The sequence below is a fragment of the Oncorhynchus kisutch genome, unplaced genomic scaffold (genome assembly GCF_002021735.2).
Source record: "Oncorhynchus kisutch isolate 150728-3 unplaced genomic scaffold, Okis_V2 scaffold1570, whole genome shotgun sequence".
NCBI lineage: Eukaryota > Metazoa > Chordata > Actinopteri > Salmoniformes > Salmonidae > Oncorhynchus > Oncorhynchus kisutch.
Window position 1 is genome coordinate 31,052 of NW_022263515.1, and position 20,994 is coordinate 52,045.

The 20,994-nt window shown below is 46.4% G+C and overlaps 2 protein-coding genes across 2 annotated transcripts; one reads left to right on the forward strand and one right to left on the reverse strand.

The window, feature by feature from the left end:
- The first annotated feature begins 549 nt into the window (after positions 1–549).
- On the forward strand, positions 550–5,180 carry LOC116366743 (U6 snRNA-associated Sm-like protein LSm8). Its single transcript, XM_031818715.1, has 4 exons — positions 550–740; positions 3,535–3,575; positions 4,211–4,338; positions 4,842–5,180. Exons 1-4 carry the CDS (start codon positions 710–712, stop codon positions 4,930–4,932), a joined length of 291 nt encoding a protein of 96 aa, XP_031674575.1. The 5' UTR covers positions 550–709; the 3' UTR covers positions 4,933–5,180.
- An 8,303-nt stretch (positions 5,181–13,483) lies between these two features.
- Positions 13,484–19,256, reverse strand: LOC116366744 (thymidine phosphorylase-like). The gene is made up of 9 exons (XM_031818716.1): positions 18,877–19,256; positions 16,571–16,773; positions 16,356–16,454; positions 16,084–16,213; positions 15,880–15,998; positions 14,529–14,691; positions 14,078–14,305; positions 13,815–13,955; positions 13,484–13,717 (listed from the first exon to the last, which is right to left on the reverse strand). The coding sequence occupies exons 1-9, from the start codon at positions 19,013–19,015 to the stop codon at positions 13,578–13,580; spliced, it is 1,362 nt and encodes a 453-aa protein (XP_031674576.1). The 5' UTR covers positions 19,016–19,256; the 3' UTR covers positions 13,484–13,577.
- Between the last annotated feature and the right edge of the window lie 1,738 nt (positions 19,257–20,994).

Consider the following 20,994-nt stretch of genomic DNA (forward strand, 5'->3'; position numbering starts at 1 on the left):
TTTGATATTGCAGGTGACTGCTGACTGACTGATCTACAAATCACTTTGCATCATAAATAACGACTCATTATTTGTAGATCAGTCAGTCACAATTGACCTATGATACATCACGTTGATGCTCTCCAACAGGACAACTGTCTTCAACTGTGAGCACTGGGGGAAAATTAATTCAAATAATGAAATGGCTGTTTTGTGCACAAAGCTTATGACTAAAGTGTCTTATTAGGAATTTTCTAATCTGACTTTTTTTTCTGGGCCGGGTGTCAGTTAAACTGCAGTACCGAAGCAAAACTGTAGGAGAAGTTGAAACCATGCTCAAGACCAGAACCCTGGTCCCTTTGGCTGGAGAACATCAAATCCATGATGCATTGTGGGTAAATGGTGACTGACTTTTCTACAAATAATAATCAGTCATTAATTATGATCCAAGGTCGAACAAGCCTATTTTCTCTAGAAAGGGCGGTCTGGTAAACTCATGGATCGGTAGGGCGACACAACTGAGGTATAAAGAACGGCGCGACACTCATTTTCTGTGGATTCGGCGCCATCTTCTGGACACCAAAATCATTAGTGGGTCTGCAATCATCTAGTCTGGTCTGATGTTGTTTCCGGTTTGTGCCTGCACGCCGATTTTGTGATCAACGGTGGAGCTACGTTTTGTGTTTTCCAAATAAACCCGGCGGATTTGAACGAGTCTTTTGTTGTCACCATGTCGACTGCCCTCGAGAGCTACATCAACCGTATCCTTTGAACTAAAGTCATCCTGGTACAGTCACCGAATGGGACTTTTGCTGATGAATCGCGTGATTATTGATGCGTGGGTGCTTTGGCCTGCTAGATTGAGCTTTGCTAGCAATAGCATCGCATATGGCTTTTTAGTAGAATGACATGTAACTGTGCGCTAGTTAGATAAAATATAATACAAATGATTTTGGAAGCCAAACATGGGTACATGTTCATCCAAATGTGTTATTTAAGCAATAAGGCCCGAGGAGGTGTGGTATATGGCCAATATACCACGGCTATGGGCTGATCTTTAGCACAACTCAAAGCTAAGTGCCTGAATACAGCCCTTAGCTGTGGTATATTGGCAATATGCCTTATTGCTATTATAAACTGTTTACAAATGTAATTAGAACAGTAAACATACATGTTTTGTCAAACCTGTGGTATACTGTCTGATATACAACGGCTTTCAGCCAATCAGCATTCAGGGCTTGAACCACCAAGTTTATAATAGTAAGCTAACTATGGATTTGTCGTGCAAGCTCAACAGTATTGCTGCATGTGCAGCTTCTCATGAAATAGCAGCTTGGTCTCATGCCTCGATTGGGGCGTCAGGTAGCCTAGTGGTTAGCGCGTCAGGTAGCCTAGTGGTTAGAGCGTCAGGTAGCCTAGTGGTTAGAGCGTCAGGTAGCCTAGTGGTTAGAGCGTCAGGTAGCCTAGTGGTTAGAGCGTCAGGTAGCCTAGTGGTTAGAGCGTCAGGTAGCCTAGTGGTTAGAGCGTCAGGTAGCCTAGTGGTTAGAGCGTCAGGTAGCCTAGTGGTTAGAGCGTCAGGTAGCCTAGTGGTTAGAGCGTCAGGTAGCCTAGTGGTTAGAGCGTCAGGTAGCCTAGTGGTTAGAGCGTCAGGTAGCCTAGTGGTTAGAGTGTTGGACTTGAAAGGTTGCAAGATCGAATCCCCGAGCTGACAAGGTTCAAATCTGTCGTTCTGCCCCTGAACAAGGCAGTTAACCCACTGTTCCTAGGCCTTCTGAAAATAAGAATTTGTGCTTAACTGACTTGCCCAGTTCAATAAAGATAAAATAAAATGCTCAATGGGTGACATGTCTGAGAATGTAGGCCGTTTTTAGCTTCCAGGAATTGTGTACAGGGCCTTGTAACATGGGGCCGTGCATTATCATGCTAAAACAGATGAATGGCACGCCGATGGGCCTCAGGATTTTGTCACGGTATCTCTATGCATTCAAATTGCCATCGATAAAATGCAGTTGTGTTCGTTGGCCGTAGCTTATGCCTGCCCATACCATAACCCCACCGCCACCATGGGGGGCCCTGGTTCACAACGTTGACATCAGCAAACCTTTCACTGACACAACGCAATACACACGGTCTGTGTTTAGAAGTACTGCCAAATTCTCTAAAACGACATTATGGTAGAGAAATGAACATTAAATTATCTGGCAACAGCCCTGTTGGACATTCCTGCAGTCAGCATGCCAATTGCACACTCCCTCAACTTGAGAAATCTGTGGCATTGTTGTGACAAAATTGCACATTTTGGTGACCTTTTAGGGGCACCCGTGTAATGATCGTGCTGTTTAATCAGCTTCTTGATATGCCTATCCTGTACAGTGGATGGATTATCTTGACAAAAGAGACATTCTCACTAACAGGGATGTAAACAAATTTGTGCAAAACATTTGAGGGAAATAAGCTTTTTGTGTGTATGGGAAATTTCTGGGATCTTTTATTTCAGCTCGTAAAACATGGGACCAACACTTTACATGTTGCGTTTTTGTTCAGCGTATGTACCACTGCAACGCAATGTTGCAAGGCAAGCGCAGCGGTTCTTTGGAAATGAATGCACCAAAACGCATTGACGCTGTCGGTCTGATCGAGTTGATAGACTAAACGTAATATAGTAAACGTAAATCCTGGGCACTCAAATGAGTATATATGTTACGTTTAGTATGGTTACATAAGAGAGAGCGTTACTCAATAAGTAGAAAGTAAAGCAGGGTGGTTGGGCGTGTAACACCAACGTCTAGCAACACAAAAGCTGTAAGAATCTCATCACGGACAACTTAAATGTTTTAGCAACTTTGCAACTACTTCCTATTTGTTTAGCTAATTTGCATGTTAGCTAACCTTAACCCCAAGCCTAGCTAATGTTAGCCACAACAAATTGGAATTAGTATTGTATCATACTTTTTTAAATGTTAATTTGACCTTTATTTAACTAGGCAAGTCAGTTAAGAGCAAATTCTTATTTTCAATGACTGCCTAGGAAAAGTGGGTTAACTAATGTTTGGGGGCAGAACGATGGATTTGAACCTTGTCAGCTCGGGGATTCGATCTTGCAACCTTTTGGTTACTAGTCCAACGCTCTAACCACTAGGCTACCTGCCTCTCACCACTAGGCTACCTGCCTCTCACCACTAGGCTACCTGCCTCTCACCACTAGGCTACCTGCCTCTCACCACTAGGCTACCTGCCTCTCACCACTAGGCTACCTGCCGCTCACCACTAGGCTACCTGCCTCTCACCACTAGGCTACCTGCCTCTCACCACTAGGCTACCTGCCTCTCACCACTAGGCTACCTGCCTCTCACCACTAGGCTACCTGCCTCTCACCACTAGGCTACCTGCCACCCATGGATGGATGAAGGACATCCACAAGTGAATACATACCATACGAAATGTAACTTATACAAATGATGAGTGTCACGGATCTACATTTACTATGTTACGTCTACCTCTGAGACCAGGTTGGAAATAGTGTCCCAAATGTTTTCCTTAGCTGCTGTGTTTCAGGTACAGTGGCCATCGTTACATCTGACGGACGGATGATAGTGGTATGTCTCTAGCTACTTCACTGCCGTACTTGGCTCCAGATCTGTGCGTCTGAAGGGTTTTGACTGGACCATAAACCTGATTTTGTGTGTGTACTGTCTTGATTGGACCGTTGATTTCACTGTGTGTGTACTGTTTTGATTGGACTGTTGATCTGTGTGTACTGTCTTGATTGGACTGTTGATCTGTGTGTACTGTCTTGATTGGACTGTTGATCTGTGTGTACTGTCTTGATTGGACTGTTGATCTGTGTGTACTGTCTTGATTGGACTGTTGATCTGTGTGTACTGTCTTGATTGGACTGTTGATCTGTGTGTACTGTCTTGATTGGACTGTTGATCTGTGTGTACTGTCTTGATTGGACTGTTGATCTGTGTGTACTGTCTTGATTGGACTGTTGATCTGTGTGTACTGTCTTGATTGGACTGTTGATCTGTGTGTACTGTCTTGATTGGACTGTTGATCTGTGTGTACTGTCTTGATTGGACTGTTGATCTGTGTGTACTGTCTTGATTGGACTGTTGATCTGTGTGTACTGTCTTGATTGGACTGTTGATCTGTGTGTACTGTCTTGATTGGACTGTTGATCTGCGTGGACTGTTTTGATTGGACTGTTGAACTGACTGTGTATGTTCAGGGCACCCTGAAGGGCTTTGACCAGACCATCAACCTGATTCTGGATGAGAGTCATGAGCGTGTGTTCAGTTCCTCTCAGGGTGTGGAGCAGGTGGTCCTGGGACTATACATCGTCAGAGGAGACAACGTGTAAGTATCATGTCGACCTCTGGCGGAACTCTCACCTTTCACCCAAACGACCCCTTATGACCTCTCCCTCTCACTGCGCCAGAGGGGGGTCAGACTTCAACACACAGTAGTACACCCAGGCCCAACAGTAGTACACCCAGGCCCAACAGTAGTGCACCCAGGCCCAACAGTAGTGCACCCAGGCCCAACAGTAGTGCACCCAGGCCCAACAGTAGTGCACCCAGGCCCAACAGTAGTGCACCCAGGCCCAACAGTAGTACACCCAGGCCCAACAGTAGTACACCCAGGCCCAACAGTAGTACACGCAGGCCCAACAGTAGTACACGCAGGCCCAACAGTAGTGCACCCAGGCCCAACAGTAGTACACCCAGGCCCAACAGTAGTACACCCAGGCCCAACAGTAGTACACCCAGGCCCAACAGTAGTACACCCAGGCCCAACAGTAGTACACCCAGGCCCAACAGTAGTACACCCAGGCCCAACTGCTCTCCTCTATTTTGCAGAGCTGTGATTGGGGAGATTGACGAGGACACAGATTCTTCGCTGGACCTGGGGAACATCCGCGCTGAACCCCTTAACTCTATAGTCCACTGACCTCTCACCCTGACCCCCCAACTCAGATGTGCTGACCCCTACACCTGAGTGATTGTGTGTGAGAGAGAGTGTGAAAGAGAAAGCTAGAAATAGAGTAGTGTTTCAATTTTCACCACCTACTCTGCAATAGCTGATGTCCCTGTCTGAAGAGCACAGTTTATCTCCCCCATGAAGGACCCAGGGGACTAATAATAGGATGTTGTTGGATGTGGTGATATTTTTTAATAAAGTGTTTCATTTAACATGAAGTGTGTGTTGTTACTCCACAACAACAGTGTGAGTAAAGGGCTATAATAAACAGGGTGGATTGAGCCCTGAATGCTGATTGGCTGACAGCCGTGGTATATCAGACCATATACCATGGGTATGACGAAACAATTATTTTTACTACTACGTTGGTAACCAGTTTATAATAGCAATTGCGTCGTGCGTAGGAACAGCCCGTAGCCGTGGTATATTGGACATATACCACACCCCCCCCGTGCACATATACCCCCCCCCCCCCCCGTGCACATATACCACACCCCCCCGTGCACATATACCACACCCCCTCGTGCACATATACCACACCCCCTCGTGCACATATACCACATCCCCCTGTGCACATATACCACACCCCCCCGTGCACATATACCACACCCCCTCGTGCACATATACCACACCCCCTCGTGCACATATACCACATCCCCCCGTGCACATATACCACACCCCCTCATGCCTTATTTCTTAAATATACAGTACCTTCAGAAACTATTCATTCAGACCTCTTGACTTATTTTACATGTTGTGTTACAGCCTGAATTCAAAATGGATTCAATAAATATTTTTCTCAACCATCTACACACAAACACACAATACCCTGTAATAACAAAGTGAAAACATGTTTGCAAATGTATTGAAAATGAAATCTAGAAATATCTAATTTACATAACTATTCACACTCCTTTGCTCTGATGCTCCACATTGATCTTGGGTGCATCCAATTTCATTTGATCATCCTTGATGTCACTTCAACTTGATTGGAGTTAACCTGTGGCAAATTCAATTGTTTGGACATAATTTTGAAAGAATGTGTGTAGCGAAAGGCTTGTGCTTCTAGTTCCGACCATGCAGTAATATCTAACAAGTAATCTAACAAATTCACAACTACCTTATACACACACATGTAAAGGGATGAATAGGATATGTACATATAAATATATGGATGAGCGATGGCGAGCGGCAGAGGCAAGATGCAGTAGATGTTATAGAATACAGTATATCCATATGAGATGAGTAATGTAGGATATGTAAACATTAAAGTGGCGTTATTTAAAGTGACTAGTGATACCTTTATTAAGTCCATGTATTTAAGTGGCCAAAGATTTGAGTCTGTATGTTGGCAGCAGCCTCTCTATGCTAGTGATGGTTGTTTAACAGTCTGATGGCCTTGAGATAGAAGCTGTTTTTCAGTCTCTCGGTCCCAGCTTTGATGCACCTGTACTGACCTCGCCTTCTGGATGATAGTGGGGTGAACAGGCAGTGGCTCGGGTGGTTGTTGTCCTTGATTATCTTTTTGGCATTCCTGTGACATCGGGTGCTGGAGGGCCGGTAGTTTGCCCCCGGTGAAGCGTTGTGCCGACCGCACCACCCTCTGGAGAGCCTTGCGGTTGAGGGCGGTGCAGTTGCCATACCAGGCGGTGATACAGCCCGACAGGATGCTCTCGATTGTGCATCTGTAAAAGTTTGAGAGTGTTTTAGATGTCAAGTAACATTTCTTCAGCCTCCTGAGGAGATTGGACATTGGCGAGTATTATGCTCGGAAGCGGTGGATGGTGTTGTTCGCCTTCTGAGTCTGACCAGTAGGCCGCTCCGTCTGCCTCTCCTGTGGTGACCGCGTTGTTTTGGGTCGGCCTCTGGGATAAGATCCCATGTCCAGGGTGGAGGTCCGAACAAAGGATCCACCTCAGGAAAGACATATTCCTGGTCGTAATGATGGTAGGTTGACATCACTTTTATATCCAATAGTTCTTCCAGGCTGTATGTAATAACACTTGAGATGTTCTGGGTTAACAATGTAAGAAATAATACATAAAAGGACCTGAAGCGAGGCGACCATCTCTGTCGGAGCCATCTCAATACTTGTCTACATAAGGTTCCACAGTTGACAGTGCATGTCAGAGCAGGAACTATACCATGAAGTCCAATGAACTGTCTGTAGATCTCTGAGATGGAATTGTGATGGGCCATATATCAAGAATGTTGAAAGTTTCCTAGAGCACAGTGGTCTCCATCATTGGGAAATTGAAAAGATATGAAACTACCCAGACTGCCTCGAGCTGGCCGTCCGACCAAACCGGTCAAGATGGTCAGGAAACTGAAGAGAACCCAATGACCACTCTGGCAGAACTAAAGAGTTCCTTGGCTAAGATGGGAGAACCTGCCAGAAGGACAAGTCTCTACAGGACTTCACCCATCTGGGCTTTGTGGGAGTGGCCAGATGGAAACCACTCCAGAGAAAAGGCACTCCTTAAGTTTGGAAAAAGGTCTGATGAGACAAAAATGTTGCTCTTTGACCTGAATGCAAATTAAAAGTAAATCTGGGACAACTCAAATTAGTATAATATGTTATGTTTGGTATGGTTACAAAAGACAGGTTACTTAAGACAAAAACAAAAGTGGACAATTTTAGCAAATTAGCAACTTTGTAACTACTTTTTAGCTACGTTGCAACTCGTTAGAAAGTTAGCTAACCCTTCCCCTAACCTTAACCCCTAGAGCTAGTTAGCGTTAGCCACCTAGCTGTTAGCAATAACAAATTGTAATTTGTGACATGTCATACGTTTAACAAATGGTAGTGTCATAACTATCAAACTAGTCAGGAGTAGAACAAATCTATAGTAGTTTTATGCAATTGCTTTCAATTTGGGTCTGTCAAGGTTTTCAAAACTTCAGAGTTTCCAACCTGTACCAGAAAGCTGCTCCTGAACACTGTCATGTCTTCCAACTTTGAGAACACACACCGGTCAAATACCCCTCTCTGTCTGTCTGTATGGAAGGACTAGTGACCAATGGGTGTGAGTGGTGGAGCGGGTCAGTTAGTCATTAACTACAACAGTAGTCAATACCCATCACGAATCAGAAGGGGAAACAGTCATTTTGACCTAAATAAATATGACCCTACCACATCCCCTCATCCCAATACCCTCACCCTTCTTCTTACCCTCAACCCTCCCCTTACCCTCACCCCCCCACATCATCCAGTGTATTAACTCTATCCATTATCATCAATCTTTACCTGTCTTCCTCTACCTGAACCCTCCCTGATCCTTACATCTGACCCTAGTCTGTACCTGTCTTCCTCTACCTGAACCCTCCCTGACCCTGGTCTGTACCTGCCTTCCTCTACCTGAACCCTCCCTGACCCTGGTCTGTACCTGTCTTCCTCTACCTGAACCCTCCCTGATCCTTTCATCTGACCCTGGTCTGTACCTGTCTTCCTCTACCTGTACCCTCCCTAGTCCGTACCTAACATCTGACCTGTCTTCCTCTACCTGTACCCTCCCTAGTCCGTACCTAACATCTGACATGTCTTCATCTACCTGAACCCTCCCTAGTCCGTACCTAACATCTGACCTGTCTTCCTCTACCCGTACCCTCCCTAGTCCGTACCTAACATCTGACCTGTCTTCCTCTACCCGTACCCTCCCTAGTCCGTACCTAACATCTGACCTGTCTTCCCTCATGCCTTAATAGATATGGGTTTCACTCAAATATGAAAGACACATAATGGAGCTTAATCAAAGCATTTCATAGGCCTATACCCATAACATCACTTACGCCACATCTCACAAACAGAATGCTACTCTGTATGTATAAAACTCACCTGTGTCACTCAAGATAACCAGAGGAGGGTGCCATTGTGAAGAATCAAGAAATCCTAATTTACAGACAATCAATCACTTATCACCAATGTCAGGCATTACACAATGACAGCACTATCAAACTCAATTAAATATTTAAAGGCAGCACTCTTAAGGATCGTACCCTTTTTTTTCAATTTTCGCCTAAATTGACATACCCAAATCTAACTGCCTGTAGCTCAGGACCTGAAGCAAAGATATGCATATTCATGATACCATTTGAAAGGAAACACTGGGAAATTTGTGGAAAAGTGAAATTAATGTAGGAGAATATAACACATTGGATATGGTAAAAAATAATACAACCCCCCCTATAGATACACAGTCACTATAAACTGAAGGACCTGTTTAACATCAACAACAACAACAAACTAACTGAAAAACATGTCAATCAAGACAAATGTGAACAGCTGAGTAGTGTGTGTGTGTGTTTGTTTGTGTGTGCGCAAGTGTATGTGCATGTGTCGGTGTGTTTGTGTGCGTGTCTGTGTGTGTGTTTCTGTGTCTGTGTGTTACCTGAATGTTAAGCAGGACATTCTAACCAAGAGAGACTCATTTCTTCAAACGATCATCTTTATTTAATAAGAATTGCAATAATGAAGCTGGTCGACCCCACACTCTTGAGTGTAAGACAGAGAGCTCAACGGTACAGAAGAAACAGAGGTTCTATATAGCAGACCTAGAAATGCTTAGTCATGGCTGGTTCCACCCCTCCCATGCAGATCGAGGCATCATAAGCTACCTTGGGTTCATCTTGTGGTTATGTTCACCGGGTGTTGTTTCCCCGTACCCTGGCTTAGTTTCTCAGAAGCATAGATGATTAGAAACAAATAGGGGTTTGTTCTATTTCTCAGGCTATCTCGATCTCGGCTCACACCATGTCCTTGACTATACCAACAGACCAGCTGCAGGGAGCTAGAGGGGAACCATCCCTTTACAGAAGCACAGCATTTGTAGTTATGAAAATCTCTTACTATTGTTAAGCATATAATTCAACAATCAATATTCAACAAAGCAGGTAAATACGTAACATTTCCCTTATAGTTTTCACACATCAAAGTTCCTGTAGATTGTTAAAACAGGATCTCACATACTGCAGTTGCACCCAAACGTCTCTTATCTGTACGCCCAGACCCATGACTAAGTCACATAAGACAAGCCTATACTAAAATATAACCATGGATAATTCTCCAAGTAAAAACAGCATAGTATGTTAAATTAAACAACATGGTAGTTAATTCAATCATTTCCTCTATAATGGTTACATAAAACAGGTTTCTTAAGGCAAAAACTAAAGTAGGGCGGTTGGTCGGGGTGGATGAGTGGGCATATAGCATGAACGTCTAGCAACCCCAAGGTTGCGTGTTTGAATCTCATCACAGAAAACTTATCAAGTTAGCTAACCATTCCCCTAACCCGTTAAGCTAACCCTCCCCTAACCCTTTTTGCTAACCCTTTTAGCTAACCCTTCCCCTAACCTGCTTAGCTAACCCTTCCCCTAACCCTTTTAGCTAACACTTCCCCTAACCCTTTTAGCTAACCCTTCTCCTAACCTGCTTAGCTAACCCTTCCCCTAACCCTTTTAGCTAACCCTTCCCCTAACCCATTTAGCTAACCCTTCTCCTAACCCTTTTAGCTAACCCTTCCCCTAACCTGCTTAGCTAACCCTTCTCCTAACCCTTTTAGCTAACCCTTCCCCTAACCTTAACCCCTAGAGCTAGTTAGCATTAGCCACCTAGCTGTTAGCAACAACAAATTGTAATTCGTGACATATATGATACGTTTAACAAATTCGAAACATATCGTGTGAATTGTTATTCATAATATATCATACAAAATGGATAATGGACATCCACAAATAAAGATACAATACGAAACGTAACATATATAAATGGAGTGTTTAGGTTTTATATACACACAAAACAATACGAAATGCTCTGAGACCATGTTGAGAAAACCAGGCACAGCATCATGCTATGGGGATGTTTTTCAGCGGCATGTACTGGGAGACTGGCAAGGACAGAGGGAACAATGAATGGATCCAAATACAGGCAAATCCTATAATCCTAACTATAGACTGTGTCACGTTCTGACCTTTATTTCCTTTGTTTTGTCATTATTTAGTATGGTCAGTGCATGAGTTGGGGTGGGCAGTCTATGTTTGTTTTGGGTATTTCTATGTTTCGGCCTAGTATGGTTCTCAATCAGAGGCAGGTGTCATTAGTTGTCTCTGATTGAGAATCATACTTAGTTAGCCTGGGTTTCACTGTGTGTTTGTGGGTGATTGTTCCTGTCTGTGTTTTGCACCAGACAGGGCTGTTTTTGGTTTTCCACGTTTATTGTTTTGTAGTGTTCGTGTTTATCTTTTTTTATTAAACATGAATCAATATAACCACGCTGCGTTTTGGTCCGCCTCTACTTCACCACAGGAAAACCCTTACAGACTGAGGCAAATATTTATGTTCCAACAAGACAATGACCCCAAGCATACAGCTAAAGCAATACTGGAATGACTTCAGAACAAGAATGTGAAAGTCCTTGAGTGGCCCAGCAAAAGCCTAGAATTGAGCCCATTGAAAATCTGTGGATTGAAGGACTTGAAGATTGCTGTTTTTCACCGTTTCCCATCTTATTTAACAGAGCTTGAGAACAGAACAGAGCGTGAGAAAAGGAAGAATGAGAGAAAACCCCCTAATCCAGATGTGCAAAGCTGATACAGACAAACCCAAGACAACGCAAATCTGTAATCGCTGCCAAAGGTGCTTCTAGAAGTATAGACTCAGGGGTGTGAATACTTAAGCAAATTTTATTTCTGTATATAATTTTCAATAATTTGCTAATCATTTTTCTATTGATTGATATGTAGCCTACATTGGGCCTTTATGATATCCTTTACAAATCAAATCAAACTACATTTTATTGGTCACGTACACATATTTATCAGATGTATGTGAGTGAGTAGTGAAATGCTTGTGTTCCAGCTCCAACAGTGCAGTAATATCTCCTTTCTTTCTGTAATGTTCCCTTTCTTTCTGTCACCAAATGTTTGCATAATGTTAAAGTTACCAGGTTGTTAGGGCCATACTGGCCAAACATTTTGTTCTTATATTTATATTATAATAGAGAGGTGTTTTCATATTTAGAAGCAATGTGGAAAGTAGTATCGTTGTTGTTTTGGAAGAATCTGTTGAGTTCATGCTGAGACAAACCAAAAAGGAAAATCCCTACACACACACACACACACACACACACACACACACACACACACACACACACACACACACACACACACCACATACACACACACACCACACACACACACACACACACACACACACACACACACACACACACACACACACACACACACACACACACACACCACACCACACACACACCACACGCACCACACACACCACACGCACCACGCACCACGCACACCACGCACCACACGCACCACGCACCACATACCACGCACCACACACCACGCACCACACACACCACGCACAACACACACACACCGCACACACCACGCACCACACACACCACGCACCACACACACACACACCACGCACACCACGCACCACACACACTCACCACGCACCACACACACACACACACCACACTCACCACGCACACACACACACACCACACACACACACACACACCACACCACACACCACACACACCACACACCACACCACACACACACACCACACACACACACACACCACACACACACACACACGCACACACACCACACACCACACCACACACACACCACACACCACACACACACACACACACCACACACACACACACACCACACACACACACACACACACACACCACACACACCACACACACCACACACCACACACCACACACACACCCACACACCACACACCCACACACCACACACACACACACACACCACACACCACGCACCACACACACCACACGCACCACACACCACGCACCACACACACCACGCACCACACGCACCACACGCACCACGCACCACACACCACGCACCACACACCACGCACCACACACACCACGCACAACACACACACACACACCGCACACACCACGCACCACACACACCACGCACCACACACACCACACACCACACACACCACGCACCACACACACCACGCACCACACACACACACCACGCACACCACGCACCACACACACACACACACACACACACACACACACACACACACACACACACACACACACACACACACACACACACTCACCACGCACCACACACACACACACACCACACTCACCACGCACACACACACACACACACAGACACACACACACCACACACCACGCACCACACACACACACACACACACCACACTCACCACGCACACACACACACACACACACACACACACACACACACACCACACACCACGCACCACGCACCACACACACCACACATCAGACAGACAGACATACAGACACACTAATGAAACTCAGCTGTAAATCAACATCTGTCTTGACTTAATGTGTGTTTTCCTGGATAACAATACTCTGATTCATAGCAGTTCCTGGAAACGGTTCAAATCTATTTAGTCTCCACAGAACGTTGTGACTTTATATGAGTGAATCAGAGAGGACTTTGAGAGTGAAGAGCAGGACACAGAGGCTTTAGTTCTGAACTATACATCCTTTAAAAAGGCATCTCCCAATCAAGCTTTAACATAGAGTGGATTTGTGTCACTATGGCAGTATGATTTCTGCCACTAGTGGCTGTGTGTGTAGCAGGTCGACGGGCCCCAGTGTCAGCGCCCCTTGTAGACTGAGTCTCTGCTCTGCACTCAGCGCCGGAGTCTCGTAGTGGACACGCAGCCATGGCTGCCCTGGGGTCAGAGGGCAAAGGTCGAGTCAGACTAGGGTGACACCGACCCTACACCCTTCACACCCTAACACACACACACACAGTCAGAGAGTTCTCACCTTTCTCCACCTTATGTCCCAAAGACACCAGAAGCTCCGCCCCCACGCTGTGATTGACAGGGTCTCCGGCCTTCGAACGTCCCGCCCCCAACCTGTGCAGCACCTGAGCAATGACCATGCCGTCTATGTCCAGCACTGTTCCTGTAGACACCAAAAGACAAAGTCATGCAGTGTATATGTATGTGTGTGTGTGTGTGTGAGTGTGTGTGTGAGTGTGTGTGTGTGCGCATTTGCTTTTGTTAATCTGTGCCTGTGTGTGTTACCGTGGCCCTGTGTCTCCAGTTCTGTCTGGTAGTGTGCCAGTCTCAGGATGCTGTAGTAGTCTGCGTTGGTTGAACAGAGTGATGCAGCGATCTGACTGGCTACTCCCTGACCAATCATCATGTTCTGGAACTTTTCCAGGGCTGCACCATTCTGCAGGGTTGTAGAGATCACCTTTTTACCCTCCTCCAGGCTCCCTGCACGGCCAATCATCCACAACAGCAGCCCACCTACACACACACACACACACACACACACACACACACACACACACACACACACACAGAATATTGACTTGAATTTGAAGGTAATGAACATCCACAGCTTCTGTGTCTAGACTGTAGCTAAGCCCGAGCAGCACTGACATTCTAACTAGGTCTTGGTCTGCTTGGTTTTGGTCCAAAGGAACCAATTCACTGAGTGTCTGTGTGTGTGTGTGTGTGTATTCCTCACCCAGACTTGTAACCAGCTCCAGTATGTCGTCTGGGCCCCTCCCCTTTAGACACTCCAGGGACTCCATCACTTCCAGAGTGTTCCCCACACAGCGACCAATAGGACAGTTCATACGACTAAGTACCGCCCCCGTACGGATCCCCAAACTGTTCCCAACTGTCACCTGCAGGAGAGAATGGTAAGGGTGAGGGGTCTGGTAAGGGTCAGGGGTCATGGTAAGGGTCAGGGGTCATGGTAAGGGTCAGGGGTCATGGTAAGGGTCAGGGGTCATGGTAAGGGTCAGGGGTCTGGTAAGGGTCAGGGGTCAAGGTAAGGGTGAGGGGTCATGGTAAGGGTGAGGGGTCATGGTAAGGGTCAGGGGTCATGGTAAGGATCAGGGGTCATGGTAAGGGTCAGGGGTCATGGTAAGGGTAAGGGGTCAAGGTAAGGGTCAGGGGTCATGGTAAGGGTGAGGGGTCTGGTAAGGGTCAGGGGTCTGGTACGGGTCAGGGGTCATGGTAAGGGTCAGGGGTCATGGTAAGGGTCAGGGGTCTGGTAAGGGTGAGGGGTCTGGTAAGGGTCAGGGGTCTGGTAAGGGTGAGGGGTCTGGTAAGGGTCAGGGGTCAAGGTAAGGGTGAGGGGTCTGGTAAGGGTCAGGGGTCATGGTAAGGGTCAGGGGTCATGGTAAGGGTGAGGGGTCTGGTAAGGGTGAGGGGTCTGGTAAGGGTCAGGGGTCATGGTAAGGGTCAGGGGTCATGGTAAGGGTGAGGGGTCTGGTAAGGGTCAGGGGTCTGGTAAGGGTGAGGGGTCTGGTAAGGGTCAGGGGTCAAGGTAAGTGTGAGGGGTCTGGTAAGGGTCAGGGGTCATGGTAAGGGTCAGTGGTCATTGTAAGGGTCAGGAGTCATGGTAAGGGTGAGGGGTCTGGTAAGGGTCAGGGGTAAGGGTCAGGGGTCTGGTAAGGGTCAGGGGTCATGGTAAGGGTCAGTGGTCATTGTAAGGGTCAGGAGTCATGGTAAGGGTGAGGGGTCTGGTAAGGGTCAGGGGTAAGGGTCAGGGGTCTGGTAAGGGTCAGGGGTCATGGTAAGGGTCAGGGGTCTGGTAAGGGTGAGGGGTCTGGTAAGGGTCAGGGGTCATGGTAAGGGTCAGGGGTCTGGTAAGGGTGAGGGGTCTGGTAAGGGTCAGGGGTCATGGTAAGGGTCAGGGGTCTGCTTTGTGTTATGTCCTTTCTATTCCAGACTTGACAACCAGTTGAGTTCCTAACTAAATCAACAACCTTATTTGATCAATCAAGTACAAGGCAGCAGTGAAAACATGGCCCTCCAGACATTCAGACAAGAATGGGGTAAAGGTCAGGTGTCAGTGTTAGGGTTACCATGGACTGGGCCAGCGACTTGGCACTGCCCAGGTCTTTGTAGAGAGCTGCATTCCCAAACTTCACATCCAGAACCAAGGCACTCAGAGACTCAGCACCCTTCTTAGAGATGATAGAGCCTGGAGAGAACACACACTATTCACATGTTCATTTCTCTACTTTGAAAGGTAGTCCAGTTTGCTGTTGTTGTTGTTGTTGACAGACCTGTGATGAGTGGGAGGCTGTCGACTGTAGACGTAACGTCTCTCAGAGCGTACATGACCTTGTCAGCAGGCACCAGGTTATCTGTCTGTCCTACAATGCAACAGCCAACCTCCTCCAGGATTCGATGCAGCTGAGGAGGGTGCCACAATATCACACATTAATAACTTGTAAATGAGAGAGAGAGAGAGAGGGAGGGGGGGGGGGAGAGAGAGACAGACAGACAGAAGAAAGAGAGAGAGAGAGAGAGAGAGAGAGAGAGAGAGAGAGAGTACCTGTTGTACAGACTGATAGACGTTAAAGCCAGGGATGGACTCCAGTTTGTCAAGCGTGCCGCCTGTGTGTGCCAGACCTCTGCCACTTATCATGGGTACCTATGGACACAGCTTCTGATAGTCAGACACACACACACACACACACACACACACACACACACACACACACACACACACACACACACACACACACACAGGTGTATCCAGGCAGGTACCTTGCAGCCGCAGGCAGCCAGAGCAGGAGCCAGCACCAGGCTGATCTTGTCCCCCACTCCACCTGTCGAGTGTTTATCCACCATTAGCCCCTCCCACTCTGCCGGCCATGACATCACTTCCCCTGACATCATCATCTCCTTCGTCAGTGCGAGAGTCTCCTCTGCTACCATTCCCTGCAGCCAGATTGCCATCAGCATGGCTCCTATACACACACACACACATGCACGCACAGACGCAGACACCCACACACACGCGCACACACACACACACACACACATCAGATCAGACTTTCAACTGTAGAGTAGAGTGCAGGTTTTGGACTGAGCTTGATAATTGATACTCAGTCTAAAGTGTGTGGGGGTTGTCTTCCCAGCAGACCTATAATAACTTGCCTTATCTGGCATCCAGAGATGCTTGTTCTAGGTCCCAAGAAACAAAGAGATCTTCTGTTGAATCTGACAATTAATCTTAATGGTTGTACAGTCGTCTCAAATAATACTGTGAAGGACCTCGGCGTTACTCTGGACCCTGATCTCTCTTTTGAAGAACATATCAAGACCATTTCGAGGACAGCTTTTTTCCATCTACGTAATATTGCAAAAATCAGAAACTTTCTGTCCAAAAATGATGCAGAAAAATTAATCCATGCTTTTGTCACTTCTAGGTTAGACTACTGCAATACTCTATTTTCCGGCTACCCGGATAAACACTAAATAAACTTCAGTTAGTGCTAAATACGGCTGCTAGAATCCTGACTAGAACCAAAAATTTGATCATATTACTCCAGTGCTAGCCTCTCTACACTGGCTTCCTGTCAAAGCAAGGGCTGATTTCAAGGTTTTACTGCTAACCTACAAAGCATTACATGGGCTTGCTCCTACCTATCTCTCTGATTTGGTCCTGCCGTACATACCTACACGTACGCTACGGTCACAAGACGCAGGCCTCCTAATTGTCCCTAGAATTTCTAAGCAAACAGCTGGAGGCAGGGCTTTCTCCTATAGAGCTCCATTTTTATGGAACGGTCTGCCTACCCATGTCAGAGACGCAAACTCGGTCTCAACCTTAGGTCTTTACTGAAGACTCATCTCTTCAGTGGGTCATATGATTGAGTGTAGTCTGGCCCAGGAGTGGGAAGGTGAACGGAAAGGCTCTGGAGCAACGAACCGCCCTTGCTGTCTCTGCCTGGCCTGTTCCCCTCTTTCCACTGGGATTCTCTGCCTCTAACCCTATTACAGGGGCTGAGTCACTGGCTTGCTGGGGCTCTCTCATGCCGTCCCTGGAGGGGGTGCGTCACCTGAGTGGGTTGATTCACTGTTGTGGTCATCCTGTCTGGGTTGGCGCCCCCCCCTTGGGTTGTGCCGTGGCGGAGATCTTTGTGGGCTATACTCAGCCTTGTCTCAGGATGGTAAGTTGGTGTTTGAAGATATCCCTCTAGTGGTGTGGGGGCTGTGCTTTGGCAAAGTGGGTGGGGTTATATCCTTCCTGTTTGGCCCTGTCCGGGGGTGTCCTCGGATGGGGCCACAGTGTCTCCTGACCCCTCCTGTCTCAGCCTCCAGTATTTATGCTGCAGTAGTTTGTGTCGGGGGGCTGGGGTCAGTTTGTTATATCTGGAGTACTTCTCCTGTCCTATTCGGTGTCCTGTGTGAATCTAAGTGTGCGTTCTCTAATTCTCTCCTTCTCTCTTTCTTTCTCTCTCTCGGAGGACCTGAGCCCTAGGACCATGCCCCAGGACTACCTGACATGATGACTCCTTGCTGTCCCCAGTCCACCTGGCCATGCTGCTGCTCCAGTTTCAACTTCCACCTGACTGTGCTGCTGCTCCAGTTTCAACTGTTCTGCCTTATTATTATTCGACCATGCTGGTCATTTATGAACATTTGAACATCTTGGCCATGTTCTGTTATAATCTCCACCCGGCACAGCCAGAAGAGGACTGGCCACCCCACATAGCCTGGTTCCTCTCTAGGTTTCTTCCTAGGTATTGGCCTTTCTAGGGAGTTTTTCCTAGCCACCGTGCTTCTACACCTGCATTGCTTGCTGTTTGGGGTTTTAGGCTGGGTTTCTGTACAGCACTTTGAGATATCAGCTGATGTACGAAGGGCTATATAAATAAATTTGATTTGATTTGATTTGATCCCACCCACTGTGACTCTGTGACCTACCTGCATGTCGCTGGATGGTGTGTGTGTGTGTATGTGTGTGTGTGTGTATGTGTATGTGTGTGTATGTGTATGTGTGTGTTGTGTGTGTGTGTGTGTGTGTATGTGTGTGTGTGTGTATGTGTGTGTGTGTGTGTGTGTACCAATCTGGCTCTCTTGGATGGTCTTGTCCTTGACACCCTGTACGAAGTCTCGGATCTCCCCAGCGCTCAGCTGTTCACCATTCCGTTTCTTGCGGATGTGTTCGGGGAAAGTAGCTGTGCTCTGCTCGTGGTGCGCCATCCCTGCAGCTCACTGACACACAATGGACTGACACACAGCGGACTGACACACAGCGAACTGACACACAGCTGACTGAAACACAGCGGACTGAAACACAGCAGACTGAAACACAGCAGACTGAAACACAGCTGACTGAAACACAGCGGACTGAAACACAGCAGACTGAAACACAGCAGACTGACACACAGCTGACTGAAACACAGCGGACTGACACACAGCTGACTGAAACACAGCGGACTGAAACACAGCTCACTGACACACAGCGGACTGACACACAGCGGACTGACACACAGCTGACTGCTGAAACACAGCGGACTGACACACAGCTGACTTGAACACAAGCGGACTGAAACACAGCTCACTGACACACAGCGGACTGACACACAGCGGACTGACACACAGCTGACTGACACACAGCTGACTGACACACCAGCGGACTGAACACAGCAGACTGAAACACAGCTGACTGAAACACAGCGAACTGACACACAGCTGACTGACACACAGCTGACTGAAACACAGCTGACTGACACACAGCTGACTGACACACAGCGGACTGACACACAGCGGACTGTCACACAGCGGACTGTCACACAGCGGACTGTCACACAGCGGACTGATACACAGCGGACTGACACACAGCTGCATGTGACAAGTAGGAGAGGAAAATACACAAGGGATTGTTTTAAATCACTAAACTATTGTGTGTGTGTGTGTGTGTGTGTGGTGTGTGTTTCAACAGAATCGGCGGAATGAATACACCCTGATCAGCGTAAATACAGTTCACTCTCATAACTGCCACGTTGCGCTCCTTCTCTCCCCTTTGCTTGTGGACTTCAATGTACAACACATGTGACCAGGCAAAAACACATTTCCAAGCCAAACCTCTACAAACAACCTACATCTTTGTTACCATATTATCTAAAATAACGGCACACATCGTCAGCATAGTTAATAGAACTAACTCGTTAGTAAACCTGCTACATCATGTAGTAACGTCAGTGTAATAGTCAGTTAATAGTTACACAAGTGGGCCCCAGTGGCAATAAATGAGTAATACCAAAATCTACCTTGACTTAGAAGAGTTCTAGTGTTGTCTTGGAAAGTCTGTTAGAGCAGGGCGTTTCTGTTAACTAGTCAGCTGAACTTGCCAGAAAATGAAACTGAAAAAAAAAAATATAATAACAATAATAATCTCTCTCTTGCTCTATTTCTCTCTTGCTTCTACTTCATTTTGGAAGGAATTCATTTGTTCAAAACTGTTCAACTATTGTCTTTCTCTCTCTGAGTCAACAACCCATATCATGGATTTCTCACCATTCCTGTCGGGTTGTGATTGGTCCATTTGCTGCCAGCTAGTGGACATGTTGCACTATTGCCCTCAGCTGTGTCTGGACCGTTATTGTCCACGTTTGTAGTGTTCTAATGTACTATGGAAAAAGATGGCTCTCCTATTCTTGGCACTTTGCCCAGTCATATTTAAGGTTAGAACTACCTTTCTAGGCAATTCTGATGCCTTCTAGCTTTGAGTTAAATGTGTTGATAGCATATCTACAGTATTTCACTTTTTAATGTGTATAGTATTGCTTACTGAGTGTTGTCCAATGAATGCCTTACGCACTCCCTCTTCAAATCAGGGCTGATGGAAAAATATGTTCAAAAGAGAACATTTGTATTATCATTTCTTTGTACTCTCTGAGGAAGGCCATGCAGCTGAAATGTCGTCTGAGTTTTTAAACTTTGTTTCTATTGAACTGCCATACAAATAAAGACATTGTAATTAATTGTATGAAGAGTACCTTGGTTCTCCTTTTTTTTGATGACCAATTTACCCCTTTTACCAAAGAGCATCTTCTGTCCACCAAGTCTACTATTGTGTACCTCAGCAGCACTTCCATTCCTCCTCTTCTTTTCTGTGTCTATTAAGGTTTTCAGAACTTCAGAGTTTCCAACCTATACCAGAACGCTGCTCCTGAAAC

What these genes read in the sequence shown, in the direction of transcription:
- LOC116366743 (XM_031818715.1), top strand. Translation starts at nt 710, where the DNA reads ATGTCGACTGCCCTCGAGAGCTACATCAACC. An exon ending in CCTCGAGAGCTACATCAACC is followed by an intron (nt 741 to 3,534) that starts GTATCCTTTGAA and finishes GCTGTGTTTCAG; the next exon opens with GTACAGTGGCCATCGTTACA. An exon ending in CTGACGGACGGATGATAGTG is followed by an intron (nt 3,576 to 4,210) that starts GTATGTCTCTAG and finishes GTGTATGTTCAG; the next exon opens with GGCACCCTGAAGGGCTTTGA.
- LOC116366744 (XM_031818716.1), bottom strand. Translation starts at nt 19,015, where the DNA reads ATGGCGCACCACGAGCAGAGCACAGCTACTTTCCCCGAACACATCCGC. An exon ending in TGGCTGCCTGCGGCTGCAAG is followed by an intron (nt 16,455 to 16,570) that starts GTACCTGCCTGG and finishes CTGTGTCCATAG; the next exon opens with GTACCCATGATAAGTGGCAG. An exon ending in CAGCCTCCCACTCATCACAG is followed by an intron (nt 15,999 to 16,083) that starts GTCTGTCAACAA and finishes TGTTCTCTCCAG; the next exon opens with GCTCTATCATCTCTAAGAAG.